Source organism: Macrobrachium nipponense, chromosome 41, assembly GCF_015104395.2.
Source record: "Macrobrachium nipponense isolate FS-2020 chromosome 41, ASM1510439v2, whole genome shotgun sequence".
In the NCBI taxonomy this organism is placed as follows: Eukaryota; Metazoa; Arthropoda; class Malacostraca; order Decapoda; family Palaemonidae; genus Macrobrachium; species Macrobrachium nipponense.
In genome coordinates this window covers 43762853-43775380 of record NC_061102.1, presented here as the reverse complement: position 1 = coordinate 43775380, position 12528 = coordinate 43762853, and the positions used below count along the sequence as shown (strand labels likewise).

At 45.0% G+C, this 12528-nt stretch overlaps 1 protein-coding gene across 1 annotated transcript in view; it reads left to right on the top strand.

The window, feature by feature from the left end:
* The window catches only part of LOC135212736 (ATPase family gene 2 protein homolog B-like), a gene marked incomplete in the record, with an annotated part of 403279 nt that overhangs the window by 314828 nt on the left and 75923 nt on the right, over positions 1 to 12528 (top strand). The window contains 2 exon segments of the mRNA XM_064246448.1: positions 6432 to 6630; positions 6908 to 7059. Of these exon segments, the coding sequence (XP_064102518.1) occupies positions 6432 to 6553 (122 nt within the window).

Below are 12528 nucleotides of genomic sequence, written 5' to 3'. Positions count from 1 at the left end.
GGGGGAAAGGCCAGTCCCCCCCCCACCTTACCATCCGGCCGGACCGAGAAGCCGAGAGGTCGAGTCCAGTCTGGGTCTGTCCCGTCCCTCTACTCCCTCCGCCTGGGGGGGAGAGAGGGAGGCAGGCTCGGGTATGCGGAGCGAGCATGGGCAGACCGACCCACCCCCCCGACTCTATAGAAGAGCGGGAGGGGGGGAAGGTGACTGGACAGGCGCCTGGCTGCCTCGTGATCACGTAGTGACCACGGGGCGATAAGAACAACAACTAAGCCTAGAAACATAACCAACTGATCAGGAGAGATGCTATCGGAAGCAACCGAACTGAAGAGCGGTAGCATATAGGCCCAATGGGCCATGACCTAGGCTAAGCAAGCCAGACGCCTAACTAATAACCTAACAAATATCATATTAATTATTCAAATGAATAATAAAAATGAAAGAAAGAAAACAATATAGTAGGAGAAAAAATCCAGGAGTGTACGACTAACCCGAAGGCAAGTCTACCACTCAAAGCTAGCCGAGGCCGATACTAAGAGCCGTGGCTAGGGTCTGGATGGAAGGAGCCTACATAAGGTAAAAGACATGCATGCATGACAAAACCGTGTAGACCGTACCCTAAACAAAGCGGATAATTAAAATAGAGCGTACTTTAAGTAAGGGGTGGGGATGTTCTGGGTATGGGCGACCAAGAACGAACCCACCACGAGGCAGAACCATGCTGCCATGCTTCCGACCTAGAGTTCGTATTTATACCTAAAAAACGGCAAATACGGGCTCAGGGCCGGAAAAAACCAAATAGCAATAAACACTGAGTACTTAACTTAGCTGCTGCGATGGCTGCACGCTCCATGGTAAATAAATCCAAAGGAAAGGGCACAAAAAACACAGAGTAAAAAATGGCACGTCTGAATCATGTGCGCTAACTGAAAAGGATGACCACCAGAGGCGCAGCAGTCGGCAGCATGGGATGGAGTAGTAGTAGTAAGTGCTGCCCACTCTGTGGGTCGGCTCTCCTCTTGGGGGATTTTGTAGTGGGAGAATTCTATTGGCATTTGGCTCGTGGTAGTGGTCTCACTCGCCATAGTGTTCATACCGACACCCTCTTGGAGGGTGAGCGAGTCAGTTATACTGACCTTTTTCTTTATTTATTTATTCTCTGGTATGTGTTAGTACATTTACCCTAGAAATAATAGATTAAAGGATATTTCGCGCAGCGACACGAGCTGAGCCCAGAAAAGGGATTTTGACGTAGGAAAAATCTATTTCTGGGCCGTCCAAAACAGCATCCAAAACACAAAAAGACATAAGAAATGTACTGCTAACCCGATTCGGTTCCACTAGGTATGGGGGACCACGTGAAACCGAAATGAGGAGACACAGAGGGGTACACTCTAATGGCGGCTCACAGCCGTCGGCGCGTGTGGCGACGACTCATAAAAGCCTAAATAATTTGGAAACAAAGGCCAAAATCACTCCCTAAATAGTGTCAAACATAATAACAGTACTTAACTTGGATGCAGATTGACGATCCATTGAAACGAAAAAAGGGCAAAAAGCGAGAAACACAAGGGAGCAAACAAAAACGTGTGCGTCTTGTAGTAGTGCTATCGGTTATATGTAAAAATCTGATATAGAAAATACTTATAAGTAAAAATAAATACATGGAGTACACAAATACAGGTCCACGTACAGTGGAACCTCGACATACGAAAATCCCAACTTACGAAAAATTCAAGTTACGAGAGCAAATACGAAGATTTTTTTGCCTCTGCATATGAAAATAATTCAGGTTACAAAAAGGTTGTGCTGTATAGTCCTGAGATTCGCCCGACCGCAGAGAACGATTTTAAAACTCGCGCGCCACCAACTGAGTAGACTCACCACCAACCTCCCACTCTCCCTATGGTTCCTGATGCTAGTCACCGCCGTAAGATCCTGCTCTACTATTGGTCAGCATCTCTCCCATCGTGATCTACGTAAAAGCGTTCTTCGGCCACTTCGTCGCACCAGCGTTATCGTATGCATGCGGAATTCGTTTGATCACATATACGATTTCGTTTGTTCACGTAAATTTGTCTTAGTGATTTTGCTTTGTTCTTTATCGTGTTGTGTGAGAACTTAATTAGTACTACATAACCTAATTACGTATAGTCATGGGTCCCAAGAAAGTTGCTGAAGTTCACGGAAAGAAGAGGATGCTTTCTATGGAGACAAAAATGGAGATTATCAAGAAGTATGAAGCTGGCATGCGGTTGAGTGTCATCGCTAAGGAATACGGCCGAAATCCGTCGATGATAGGCACCATCCTTAAGCAGAAGGAAGCCATCAAAGCAGCTACACCTTCCAAGGGCGTGACTATTTTGTCCAACAAGAGGAGCCATGTGTACGATGAGATGGAGAGGCTGCTTCTTGTATGGATAAAAGACAAAGAAATCGCTGGCGATACGATAACCGAGACGGCAATCTGCCAGAAGGCCAGCGTTATTTTCGGCGATTTGATTGCCCAGGCTGAAGACGGCGGAGGAGAAGGGACATCAACGCCAACCCCAGACTTCAAGGCTTCTCGTGGGTGGTTTGAAAAATTCCAGAAACGGGCTGGCATCAATTCGGTGGTGCGGCATGGTGAGGTGGCCAGCTCGGACACGAAAGCGGCCGAAGCCTTTATTAAGACGTTTGACGAGATGATCAAAAAAAAAAAAACGAAGGCTACAGCATCGAAGGCTACAGTTCTCAGCAAGTCTTCAACTGTGATGAGACTGGCCTTTTTTGGAAAAAAATGCCTCATCGGACGCACATCACAGAGGAAGAGAAGAAGCTAACCGGGCAAAAGCCTATGAAAGACAGGCTTACGCTCGCACTTTGTTCGACAAGTCTTCACCTGTGATGAGACTGGCCTTTTTTGGAAAAAATGCCTCGTCAGACATACAACACGGAGGAAGAGAAGAAGCTACCCGGGCATAAGCCTATGAAAGACAGGCTTACGCTTGCACTTTGTTCAAACGCCAGTGGGGATTGCAAGGTGAAGCCCCTACTTGTGTATCATTCGGAGACTCCTCGAGCCTTCAAGGCCCACAAAGTGCTAAAGGAGAAGCTTCCAGTGGTGTGGAGGGCTAATGCGAAAGCCTGGGTAACAAGACTTTTGTTCACCGAGTGGGTAAATCTGTGTTTCGGCCCGACAGCGAAGAAATTCTTTGAAAGAGAAGCGCCTCCCTCTGAAATGTCTGCTGTTGTTGGACAATGCCCCTGCTCACCCTCCTGGCTTCGAGGAATATATCCTAGCGGAGTATTCTTTTATCAAGGTTCTTTATCTTCCGCCTAACACCACCCCCGCCTAACACCACCCCTCTCCTCCAGCCCATGGACCAGCAAGTGATATCGAACTTCAAGAAGCTGTATACGAAACATCTTTTCAAGAGATGTTTCGATATCACCGATACCACAAACCTCACTTGCGTAAATTTTGGGGAAGGGGAGCATTTTGATATCGTAATATGCATCCGACTCATCGATCAAGCTTGGCAGGAGCTTTCGAGGCGAACCTTGAATTCTTTGTGGAGGAAACTCTGGCCTGATGCCGTATCCGCCCGAGACTTCAAGGGATTCGATGTGGGCGAAGCTGATGCAGATTCGAAAACAGTTAATGATCCTGAAACTGTTTTCGCAACCAGATCTTGACGAGATCGTTGCACTCGGCAAGTTCATGGGGCTGGTCGTCGACGAGGACGACATTAATGACCTTCTCGAGGAGCACCAAGAGGAGCTTACGACGGATGACCTGAAGGAGTTGGAGGCCATGCAACATAACATCATTCAAGAAGAGTTCTCCAGTTGCTGCGAGGAAGAGGAGGACGACCCTATGACAACGGCAGAAATTAAGGATGCTCTAGCTGCTTTTCATAAGGTGCAATCATTTGTAGAAAAGAGACACCCCGAAAAGGCTTACACAGGTCGTATGCTTGAGCAGTTCGCTGACATTTGCCTGAGTCGTTTCAGGAACATTGTGAAAAGCAGGCAGAAGCAATTTTCCTTGGATAGTTATTTTTTAAAGAGGCCTATAGTAGGAGTAAGCAAACAGGAAGTTCCAAGTGGTACTATGAGAAAACAGAAAGTTTTGAAAGGGTGGAAAGAAGAAATTGAAATTTTGTAAAAAAAAAAAAAAAAAAAAAAACAAAAAAAAAAAAAAAAAAAAAAAAAAAAAAACGTAAAGTATAAAAAAGTAAAAAAAAAAAGTAAAAATTCAAAAAAGACAAAAAAAAAAGAAATTTCATTTAAAGTTTTTTGTAAAGTTAAGTGTTAACGTTTTCTGCCATTTGTTAATGTGTTTCGTAAAGTTTAGTGTTAATGTTTCCTGTCATTTTTTAATGTGTTTCGTAAAGCACTTTATTTACAGGTATGTAGTAGTACATATTAGTAGTATATGTAGTTTAAGTTAGGTATTGAATGGTCCAAATTGTTGTATTTCATTGTTTATTGGTCATTTTAGCTTTATTATAAAATTTACTGGGGTGTTTTTTAGGGCTTGGAACGAATTAGGCAATTTACACGGATTAATTTCGTATCCTGAGGTACTACTACCAAAATCATTGCAATTTAGTGTACAATAAAACGAAAAAAAATGAACTCATTATCTTTAACCTTTTTGCTCACAGCGCGATTTGTATACAATTAGATATGAAATTTTTTTTTGCGCTGTCAAATATTCCAATATTTATATATGATAATGATATTTTTTTAATTTCTGATGGTTGCATACTAACTTCAGGCAATGACAAAAAATGGAGCACAAAATGAACTCTTAATCTTGAAACCTAAGCGTGCTGTGATTTTTTGAAAAAACTTTTTTCTGCTTCGGCCCTAACTCCCGAACCCAGCCGGCATACGGGAGACACTTTGGGAAATACCAGCTCGGCGTTTAAGGGTTAATATGTATAAATAATAAAATATAATAGATAAATAATTATTTTGAAAAGACATGAAAAAAGGAAGAAAATGCTTTAGCTGCAGTAGTGGCATTTGATTTATGTTCTTAATGCCACAGTTCTGAAATCCGAAAAATTCCTAAAACCGAAACACATCTGGGCCCCAGGGACTTCGGATAAGGAGTGTGCATCTGTACTGGAGTTGAAAGCAGGCCTCCCCCAGCACTGCAGGATTTTCAGGAAAGGGTATGAGGCACTCCACAGTCCTGTACATCAGTAGGTGACGGACAACTTAGTACTACTGTCAGCCAGGTACATTCCAGGCAAGGAAAATGTAGTGGCCAGCAAACTAAGTCATCAGAACCAGCTCTAGGTATAGAGTGGTCTCTACATCTGGAGATAGTGGACAAACTCTTCCATCTGTGGGGAACCCCAATGTTAGACATATTCACCACAAAATTCATCAGGAAGTTGAAGGTTTATTGTTCAGTGGTTCCAGATTCTTTCGCCGGGGCAGAAGACGCCCTACAACATCCAAGGGACAATCTGGAAGTCTACACATTCCCTCCCTTTTGCCTGATCCACCCTGTCTTGAACAGGGTGATGATTTCTCAGAATCTGAGGATGACCCATGGCTCCTTTGTGGAATTTAGCAGAACGGACTCAAAGATGGGGAAGTTTAACTTGGCTACCTAAGCTGAGGCTGTGTCCTTTCATGTAGTTTTGTTTTCAATTGATGATTTTTTATCTAAAAATTATACCCCTCTTTTTTCCTGGTCACTTCTAATTAACTTTTGGTAGTTCAGTGGTGTGATTTTGTCTCTGTAGACATTTTCATTGCAACCCTTCACTTTTACAAAATTCATTTTGTGCATTGGGAAAAACCCCAGAGACCTCACTCAAGAAGAAAAAAGATCAATTGGGTCTGTTAAGTTGGCACATGAGGTCCTCCAGCCCCTATTTGCTAACTGAATCATTTAGGTCTCTGTCAATTGGTTAACAACTGTTGAGATTTCCAGACTGGGAACTCTTGAGGATTTCTTTGTTTCAAATCCATCCATTTTGATTTTATTCTTTATATTTTAATCATATGATTTTCATGGTGCTGTTGCAGTGATAAGATTTCCAGCAGAACTTCATTTAAGGTTTGTGAGGAACAATGGCAGTGTAGTATATTTACTGTAATTGAAATAGTTTCATAAAATTTTTGTTAATAATTATCTTTTGCTACTTTTTATCCACTGATAAGCTTGAAGGCTGACCACTTACTTATAAACAATGTTCTATCCCACAATCTGGTCCACTGTCCATGTGTTCATGTATTCAAACTTTTCTTGGAGGCATTTATTTTATATTTATATTATATTGATGATAATTATAAAACCAATAGGAAGGGAACCATAGGTAATTGTCATTATTATATATATATATATATATATATATATATATATATATATATATATATATATATATATATATATATATATATATATTATATATCTATATTTTCAGGCATATTATTGTATGGCCCTCGTGGCTGTGGAAAGACACGTCTTATAGCTTCCATAGCTTCAACTCGGGGATGTACATTTATAAGTGCAAATGCTTCACATCTTCTTTCTCTTATGTGGTGAATCTGAAAAAAGAGTTGCTGCTCTCTTCCATGCAGCTCATCTTGCCCAGCCAACAATATTATTCATTGATGAAATAGGTAAGTTTCTCTCTCTCTCTCTCTCGCTTCTCTCTCTCTCTCTCTCTCTCTCCTCTCTCTCTCCTCTCTCTCTCTCTCAACAATTATTGGTTTACAAAACAGATCATAAGATTGCCTTAAACAGGAGGAATGAAGCATAATTATTTCTGTAGGAATGTCTGCACAGTCAGAAGTATTCTTTGTAATGTGTGTGCACATTCAAAAGTTCCAACTCCCTACCTTCCTTTGTACCTTAAGTTGAAATTATTATTAAAAAACTCTACATTTTCCTTTACAGATGGAATATTTCGTTCAAGAGATGGAAAAACAAGTAGTAATGTAAATGTCAGTATTTTAAATGAGTTGCTTCAAGCTATGGATGGTGCTAATATGCAGGCTACTACTCTTCAAGGTGTATCATTTCTTTCAAGTAATCTTTCTAGGAGCAAGGTATAGAATCATCATAAGCAGTTTTACATAAGTGTTTCCCTAAATGGGATTTGATATGAAATTATTGCTCTCATTTTTCTTCTTGTGCACTTCCTGCCTGAATTCTTATCTGGTATTGGTCTTCTTGTCCCTCATTTCCTTAATTTCCTGAATCTCTCTTCAGATGTTTTGTGTTTGCTTGCCCTTCCATATATGTACTATATTGTTATGGCTTAACTTTTGCCCTTCCCTTATCATTCCATGTCTATACAGTCTCAATATTTAAAGATACCAGTCCATTTTCTAGCCACCGAATCCCACATCTCTATGCAACTTCATTATTTCTGGGCTCGACCTGTGTCGGCCGGTGAAATGTCCCTATAGCACTCATTTGTAGGTATAAATAAATGCTAAATATACCAGAGAAAAAAGCCATATGGAATGCCAGAGTTACTACCTCCAGCTCGCTCACCCTCATAGGGTGTCGGTATAGCACAGGGGCGAGTGGAAACCACTATCACAGATGCTTTGGCAATTAGAAGTCTCCTCTCTCAAAATCCCCCTCTAGAGAGGTACCGTTACAACGTCTACCTTCCGCTCGCTACTACTACCTCTGCCAGAAACCCTCATTCCTGAAATAGCACTCTTCGTCTCTGCACGCACCGTTTTCGCTGTCTCCAGGAAGTGTTTTTGCGAAGCATCATGTCTTCCCTTGACCAACAAGCTTCTTCATCTAAGTTGAGTATTCCATTTATCGTTTTTGAACACGTTGGAGCAACGATGCATCCATATTTGCCCCTTATTTTAAGACTCTTGTTCTTGGGAGCCGGGTATGATGCTCTTACGATCTGCCATTTTGGATGCATGGTTGGCGGCGTGCGCGATTATATCAGAATTTTTCTCGCTGTGTATTTTATTCACCGTTTAGCACTTCTCTGTATAGGCTACTGTTTTCGTATTCTGTATCGTCATTCTCGCTCCTGACGAATACTGAGAGCCTTGTTTTTTATGGTTTGATCCTTACGTTATTAGCCTATTATAGGGCTCGTCTCGCTCCTGACGTATACTGAGAGCTTTGTTTATTACGGTTTGATCCTTTCGTTGTTAGCCTATTATAGGGCCTTTTTCGTTCTCATCAGTCCCTCAGGAGCGCGTTGGTTCCCTTTCGTGCGTACGGTGATACTCTTCATACTACGTTATGCGCGAGTATTGTGTTTTAGGCGTCCTAGGCTAGCCTAGCGGTACGCCAGTTTAGTTTTAGAGGTGAAGATTCCTCATTCATTCGCGGTGCTCATGCATGTATATTTCTAGTTTAGTTTTCGATTATAGTCATGTATTGCTTTTTGATGAGGTTGGAAGTTCTTTACGATGTTCTACCCTAGCCTATCCGACCAGACCTAGGCTAGGTTTTGGAGGGTAGGCTAGGCAGGCTGAGTATATCCCACCACCCTTAGTGGCTCCTTGTACTGCCAACCCGACCAGGCAGATATGTTTGCTTGGAGGGTGGCCCAGGACTAGAGACTTCCTCTCTTGTTACGTATGTAGGGGCTAGGCCTATCTTACCTGACCAGATCGGTAGATTCAATTTTGGAGGGTTGAGTTAGGTTCTAGGCGTCCTCTTCGTGACGTCCTTATAGGAGTCATCCTAGCCTACCTGACCGGATCTGTACCGATTTCGGAGGGTAAGGCTGGGATCTTAGCTGGGTGCAATTATTTTATGAATTACATTTTGTTGAGTGTAGCCTGGGCCATTGCTCCCTTTAGGGTGTCAGTTGGCCTACCGTCTTTTGCACCCTTTAGTAGTAGGCTAGTTAACGGCTTCTCGAGAAGTGGTATTCACTGATCGGTTGCTGTGGCCAGGCGATCACGACTCATCCACTCTCCTCCAGACGCCCCCGTCCCGGACTCGTTCCGGCGCTGCTTTGTTAGCTCGCTGCCCAAGTAATCCTACCGATGAACAACAGCTAGAGTGTAGAGCACGGTCCTGGGGATTAGTCGGAGGAGATTGGGGGATTAGTAGATTATGTAATCTCTGTTGGTATGTCTCCGGGCCTGTGTTTTTTCTGGCGAGGTGTGGTCTACCATCACACCCACCAAGAGGCTATACGCCGGAATTTACTTATCGCTGTTCCGCCACTCTGTTTTCCGTATTTCTCTAGTGTTATCGCTGCTTCCCCACTCCAGTGGGGGCGGAACTAGGCTTAGAGGTGCGTTTCTAATTGACTTGGAACTGCTACTCTTCTCCGGTGCGATCAGACTCAGGCTTAAGTTTTACCTATTTTCCCTGTTCTGCTCGTATCAGGCCAACCCTGCCAGTTATAGATATTGTGATAACGAGATTATGGATTCCGGAGTAGGCAGAGACATTCAGAGCTTAGTATTAAGAGATTTATTATGTAGCTTCTGTTGGCATGTCTCTGGGCCTGTGTTTATTCCAGCGAAGTGTGGTCTACCATCACATGCGCCAGGATGTATACACCGGAGTTCTACGTACCGTGGTTCCCGCTGCTCTGTTTTCCGTCTTCTATGGTATCACTGCTGTCCACTCCGGTGGGGGCGGAACTGGGCTCAGAGAATGCGCTTCCAATTGGTTGGGAATTGCTACTCTACTCCGGTATGATCAGATTCAGGCTTAGGTTTTGCCTTGTTTCCCTGTTCTGCTCGTATCAGGCCCACTCCGCCGGTTACAGCTTTGGCAATACCCAAAGTATGGATTCCGGAGCAGGCGGAGACATCCAGAGCTTTATTAAAAAGAAGTAAGTTGAAGATTATAGTTGATATTACCTTTAGCTGGTTAAGTAACTAGTTTAAGTGTACACATACCGCCGGAAATAACTCCGGCGGCATTATTTGATGATACTCATGTATCTTTCCAACTTACAGATGGTTCGCTGCCAGGAGGTGGGGTGCCCAGCTGTCCTGTATAAACCGTATGGGCATGAGGTCTGCCAGTCTCATGCCAGCTGCACCATCCACCTGGAGGGACGCGTGGTCTGGCACCCAGAAGCCTGCATGGTGTGTTACAGCCTCGTTAGGAACGTAACAGATGAGTCGGTAGGTAGCATCCTCGCCTCGTTACTCTGAATTCTATGTTACACATATCGATTGCGAATAGTCAAACTAGATAACGAGGAAAAGTCCCTGACCCTGGGGAACCTGATTTGATTATCTCTTACAGGTTGATCTGACGCTCAAGGCCTCCTCGATATCGACTCATAAGGCCTGGGTAGGGGGGTTTAGGAGGAACGTGTGAGCCAGCCAACCCTACGTGCTGTCGGAGGAGATGTGCTCCCTCCTCTACCCGAACGCCAAGGTTTCAGCAGCAGTAGCGGCGGAGGTAGCGGCTCCCATCATAGAGCGGATCCGCCAAGAGACCCAAGCCCCCCTGGAGGACCAAGAGGGCTTGTGCGATGACATGATGGAGGTGTGGCGGCCATCAGCCTGCACCTGGAGCCCATGGCCATCAGGGACCAGGAGGAAGGTAGGGAGGTAAGTGAGGCAGGTAGTCGTGGGGCTAACGTTCTCTCCTTCAGCCCAACTCCTTCTTCTTCTTCTTTTCAGGGCTTCTCTGGGAAGTCCACGACCTTTTGGAATAGGTCGGGCTTGGTAATCCCCAAGGTGAAAACCTTGAAGACGAAGTCTCTGCCGAAGGCGGTTAAACCAGCCAAGCCTTCCCCGGCAGGCTCCGCCAGGTCGTCATTGGCCCCCAAGCCTTCAACTTCCTCGGCCAAAGCTACTCCCCCACCCAAGGGGTCGAGAGCTAAGTCTTCTAAAGCCAGACCGACGGAGTCTGGCTTCAACCAGGAGGCTTTCGCCACTCTTCTCATGCAGAAGATGAGCGAAGTAGTGGACTCGAGACTTCAATCAATGTCCACTCAACTCGCCTCGGGTCTAGAGACATCCGGACAGTCCATCCTGTCTCTGACCCAAAGATTACAAGCCCAGGAGGAATTGGTGACCGGATTTCTCCAGTCCGGAAGCACACCGCAGTCCTTTGCGGTGCTGGAAGCATCCAAGCTCCCACCATTTGAGAATAGCAACCCATGGCGGTTGGCTCTACATGCTCCATTCTCAGAGGGCAGGCTTACAATTGAGGGTTGCGGAACCTGACCCATGGAAGACTATGAGTTCTTCCCGCCGGGCCTACAATTCCCCTTCCCAGGCTACGCTAGACTAGCTGAGGAAGCGTTGGTCAGGGTAGACAAGGTCCCGAAAGAGACAGTGATCTACCCTAGAGATCAGGCTCAGTTGGCATGGGTTCGCACCGTTACGGAATGGGAGTGTGTCAACACCAAGTTGACACCCCACAAAGGTTGCTATACCATGTTCGGATAACGTCCCAACTCCTTGCACATCAAAGATCGCAGAATTGACACTGTAAGCTGGAATGGAGGACAAACCCATGCCTCAGCTAAAAGAGACGGAGGCTACCTCTTTGCTCTTTCCCGGAGATCTGGAGTGTTGGGTTGACGCTCCGGCAACGTTCACAGTGGGCAAACTCGACCCGGAGTGTGCCTCCACACAATTCAGTGAACGTTTGCCTAGAATTCCGGATACCATGATTAAGGCGAAATTCGAAGCAAGATGTAGGCTGAGCAGATCAATTAACTCAGTCACCACTGCAGAGTTGATAGCTTCTGTCTTTGCAGAGGAGCCTCTATTCCGGGTCCTGACGAAGTCGCTGCTGCAGGCTTATCAATCAAACCTGTATGATTTCATAGTGGCTAGACGAGCCTGCAGGAAGCATGTCTTTGCTAATGCCTCCATTAGGCTAACCAGAACCTTCGTGTCCGCTGGGGACTTCCCTTCAAAAGGAAGTTCGAGAACCCCGGACCACAAACCAAAAGTAGGAAGAGGCCTAGGAAGTATCACCCTTTCCAGACCTCTCAGTCTCAAGCAGTGGTACAGGCAGTTCCTGTCTCTCAAATGAGCAAGCCTTCGACATCTAAAGCACAACCACAACAGCAGTTTGTTCTGCTGCAGAGTCAACCGACTCAACAGCCTTCGAGTTCGGCTGCCCTTGTGACTTCCCCAGCCTTCAACGCCTCCTTTGAAACACAGGGGCGTTTCGAGGCTGTAATAGGCACGCAAGGGGTAGCAGAGCCAGAGGTGCTTACCGGCAGAGAGCTGACTCTAGAGTTCTCTCAAGAGGCAGAGGCTTCAGAGGAAGTAAGTCCTCAACCAGTCAGTGAGTCTCTGCAGGTAGGCGGGAGACTGTTACCTCCTCGCCCGGGACCATTGGACCTTCAGTACGTGGGCCCACAGTATTATATTGAAAGGTCTGGGGTGGCGATGGAAGAAAGGGCCTCCTCCACCAGTCAGTTTCCATCAGATTCCAACAACAGACCTTCTAGACTATGCCAAAGACCTTCTTCAAAAGAAGGCAATAAAGAAAGTCAGTCACATGAAATTTCAAGGATGTTTGTTCAGTGTACCGAAGAAGGACTCGGACAAACGAAGAGTTATTCTGGACTTGTCCCGTCTCAACTC